At 43.6% G+C, this 4,538-nt stretch overlaps 1 protein-coding gene across 1 annotated transcript; it reads left to right on the top strand.

Annotated features, from left to right (window-relative positions):
* The first annotated feature begins 220 nt into the window (after positions 1 to 220).
* On the top strand, positions 221 to 4,050 carry LOC138898354 (uncharacterized). Its single transcript, XM_070184413.1, has 4 exons — positions 221 to 880; positions 3,077 to 3,228; positions 3,388 to 3,564; positions 3,972 to 4,050. Exons 1-4 carry the CDS (start codon positions 221 to 223, stop codon positions 4,048 to 4,050), a joined length of 1,068 nt encoding a protein of 355 aa, XP_070040514.1.
* The last annotated feature ends 488 nt before the right edge of the window (positions 4,051 to 4,538 follow it).

Here is a 4,538-nt window from a genome sequence, read left to right as displayed (position 1 = left end):
CAACATGGAGGAGACTCAAAATGATATGAACCCGTCTAGGGAACACGTGATAGACATACCGGAAACGGTAGTGCCTAAAGCCAAGGCCCCTTTGCCAAGTCCTCCTCCACCGTATCCTCAAAGGCTTGCAAAGCAAAATAATGAAAACCAATTCAAGAAGTTTATTGAAACGATGAAAAGTTTGTCAATCAATGTGCCCTTGGTAGAAGCTCTCGAACAAATGCCGGGATATGCCAAGTTCATGAAGGACTTGGTAACTAAGAAGAGATCTATGAATTGTGAGACCATCAAAATAACTCATCAAGTTAGTGCCATTGTGCACTCGATGGCTCCAAAGCTTGAATATCCCGGTGCCTTTACAATTCCATGCACCATTGGTAGAGCCGATTTTGCAAAAGCCTTGTGTGATCTGGGAGCAAGTATTAATTTAATGCCATATTCCGTGTTCACGACACTAGGTATTGGGAAACCAAGAGCTACTTCCATGAGATTACAAATGGCGGATCGGACAATGAAAAGGCCGCTTGGTATTATTGATGATGTTCTAGTCCGGGTCGACAAGTTTATTTTGCCTGCTGATTTTGTGATTCTCGACTGCGAAGTCGACTATGAGGTACCTATAATATTAGGGAGAACTTTCCTAGCAACAGGGAAGGCATTGGTGGATGTGGAAGCAGGGGAGCTCACCTTCCGAGTGGGCGATGAAAAAGATGTATTCCACGTGTGCAAATCAATGAGGCAACCAAATAGCAATAAAGTTTCCTCTTTTGTGGATCTTGTGACGGAGGTGATAGTTGATGACACGAGTACCATGATCAATGTGGAAGACCCTTTGGAAGCTGTGTTGCTAAACCATGAGGATGATGAAAAGGAAGGCTTGGTTGAATGTGCAAATACGTTACAAGGAATGGGATCCTACTCATATGGGCCCCGTAAACTTTTATTCGATTTGGAAAACTGGAAGACTCCACCAACAAAGCCCTCAATCGAGGAGCCACCAACATTGGAGTTGAAACCTTTGCCTTCACACCTCAGGTATGAATTCTTAGGCCCTTCTTCCACATTACCTGTTATTCTTTCTGCTTGCCTAACTAACGTGCAGGTAGACTCCACCCTTGCGGTGCTTTAAAGAAGGAAAAAGGCAATTGGATGGACTTTGGCTGACATTCAGGGTATAAGCCCCGCCTTTTGCATGTACAAAATTATACTAGAGAATGATGCCAAACCCTCCGTGGAACATCAAAGGAGGTTGAACGAGGCTACGCAAGAGGTCGTCAAGAAGGAAATTGTCAAGTGGCTTGATGCAGGGGTTGTGTACCCTATTTTAGATAGCTTATTGACTTCAGCAGTACAATGTGTGCCGAAGAAGGGGGGTATGAATGTGGTCACAAATGAGAAAAATGAGTTGATCCCCACTCGTACTGTCACTGGATGAAGGGTATGTATGGACTACAGAAAGCTGAACAAAGTGACCCGCAAAGACCACTTTCCATTGCCCTTTCTTGATCAAATGTTGGATAGACTTGCCGGGCGTGCCTACTATTGCTTTTTGGATGGGTACTCAGGATACAACCAGATTCTCATTGCACCGGAGGACCAAGAGAAAACCACCTTCACATGTCCGTATGGCACATTTGCATTCTCACGGATGCCGTTTGGTTTGTGTAATGCACCGGCTACCTTACAGCGGTGTATGGTGGCAATATTTACGGATATGGTAGAGGACGTCCTCGAAGTGTTCAAGGATGATTTTAGTGTTGTAGGGGACTCATTTGAATAATGCTTAGATAATCTTGACAAAGTGTTGGCCCAATGTAAAGAGACCAACCTAGTGCTTAATTGGGAAAAATGCCACTTTATAGTTGAGGAGGACATTGTCCTTGGCCATGAAATCTCAAAGGACGGTATTGAAGTGGACAAAGAAAAGATTGAAGTTATTTCAAAACTCCCTCCTCATACTTCCATCAAGGGAGTTAGGAGCTTTCTTGGGCACGCGAGGTTCTACCGAAGGTGAACCCCTTGTGCAAGCTGCTAGAAAAGGATGCAAAGTTTGTGTTCAATGAAGATTGCATGAAAGCTTTTGAGTTTCTCAAGTATAAATTGACAACCACTCCCATCATCACTGCACCCAATTGGAACTTACCATTTGAGCTCATGTGCGATGCTAGAGACGTTGCAGTAGGAGCAGTTTTGGGTCAAAGGGTCAACAAGATATTTCATCCGGTCTATTATGCAAGCAAAATGATAAATGACACCTAAGTCAATTATACGGTGACCGAGAAAAAGTTATTAGCCATTGTCTTCGCCATGGAAAAGTTCAGGCCATATCTCATGGGTGCCAAAGTGATTGTGCACACCGATTATGCGGCACTCCGTTACTTGATGACCAAGAAGGACTCAAAGTCTAGGTTGATGAGATGGGTTCTTCTGCTTCAAGAGTTTGATCTTGAAATCATTGAAAGAAAATGAAGTGATAATCAAGTGGCGGACCACTTGTCCTGCTTAGAAGAGGAGGGAAGACCCCACAATAGCCTCGAAATCAATGATTCGTTCCCGGATGAACAACTCCTCTCCATGTCTTTGAATGGTATGCTTTGGTTCGTCGATGTGGCTAACTTTCTTGTGACCGACATTGTCCCGAGTGAGCTCTCTTCTAACCAAAAAGAAGAAACTCAAACGGGACAGCTTGGATTATCATTGGGACGAGCCTTATCTTTTCAAGATTTGCAATGATGGTATGATCCGGAGATGTGTCCCGGAAGAGGAACAAATGAATATTTTTGATGCTTGCCATTCTTCTCCCTACGGTGGTCATCATGGTGGGGCGAGAACTGCTTCAAAGGTTCTTAGCTATGGATTTTATTGGCCTACCCTGTATAAAGATGCAAGTGAGCTTGTTAAGAGGTGTGAAGAATGCCAAAGAGCTGGTGGAATTTCCAAGAAGGATGAAATGCCTCTCACCACTATTCTTGAGATCGATATTTTTGATGTGTGGGGGATAGACTTCATGGGGCCATTTGTGAGTTCCTGTGGTAACACTTATATTCTGATTATTGTTGATTATGTTTTCAAGTAGGTTGAAGTTGTAGCTCTGCCCAACAATGAGGCACGGAGTGTGGTGGCATTCCTAAAGAAAAATATCTTCACACGGTTTGGTACCCCTCGGGCAATCATCAGTGATGGGGGTTCTCATTTCTGCAATAAGGCTTTCGACACTTTGCTTTCCAAGTATGGTGTCAATCATAAGGTGTCAACCCCTTATCATCCCCAGGCTAGTAGACAAGTTTAGGTCTCCAATAGGGAGATAAAGAGCATATTATCAAAACTTATCAATGCAAACCGGACGGATTGGTCAAAGAAACTTGACAATGCTTTGTGGGCTTATAGAACTGCATACAAGACTCCAATTGGTATGTCTCCATACCGGTTGGTATTTGGGAAAGCATTTCATCTCCCGGTTGAGTTAGAGCACAAGGACATGTGGGCGCTCAAGAAGTTAAACCTTGAATGGGATGTAGCAGCCAAACTCCGGGTAGAGCAACTCAATGAACTTGATGAATTCCGGTTTCATGCTTATTCCAGCTCATCCTTGTATAAGGACAAGATGAAGTACTTACATGACAAATATGCCCGGAACAAAGAATTCAAGGGGGGTGACTTGGTTCTTCTATTCAACTCCCAGTTACGAATGTTTCCGGGAAAGCTCAAGTCAAAATGGAGTGGCCCCTTTGAGGTGGTGCACGTGACTCCGTTTGGTGCTCTTGACTTGAAGAACAAAAATGGTGAAATCTTCAGAGTTAATGGGCACCGAGTGAAGCATTACCTCGACAAGTTTGATGACAGCCTTGTGGTATCCTTGATCAATTTCCAATGATGTTGGTAACATGCGTCGTGCCGCGACATTAAATCAGGCGCTTCTTGGGAGGCAACCCATGTGCTTTCTTTCTTCTTTGATTTCCTTCTTTGATCAGGCTTTATTTTGAACTAACTGGTTGTGAGCTTTGTGTAGGAATTGTTTATGCAGTACAAGACTATTGCTGGAAAAATTAGCCTAAGAGTGGGGAATTACGCGGACCGCGCTCAAACTTTCACGGTCTGCGAGAGCTTTTCGCGGGGGCATATATTGTCAGCGGACACGGATTTGAAAAGTCCAGAATATCAACTCTCTGAAGTTGTATTCGCGTCCGCGTTCGTAATTTCGCGGTCCGCATTAATATTACGCGGCCGCAGCCGTTATTCCACTCTCAGCGGACCTGTTTCTGAAAAGGTTCTTCGAAAGGTAAAAAGCGCGGACATGGTGGAATTATGCGGACCGCGCTCAGGTGACCTCTGGGGTTGGTATAAATAGGAAGTCCTTAGGTCTTTTACACTTTTTTGAACCCACACTCTCAGCAAAATAGGCCACTGTTCATCTTTCACTTCTTAAAATTTCAATTTCATATCTCATTAGTCAAGAAGCTATTTCCTACTACAAATCCACATCTGGTACACTCAAATCTTTACATTAATTTCATCTTTTGATTTTCTTTTCTTCTACT

Source organism: Nicotiana tomentosiformis, chromosome 9, assembly GCF_000390325.3.
Source record: "Nicotiana tomentosiformis chromosome 9, ASM39032v3, whole genome shotgun sequence".
Taxonomy (NCBI): Eukaryota; Viridiplantae; Streptophyta; class Magnoliopsida; order Solanales; family Solanaceae; genus Nicotiana; species Nicotiana tomentosiformis.
The sequence above is the reverse complement of the archived record's forward strand: the minus strand, read 5'-3'. Positions and strand labels throughout refer to the sequence as shown.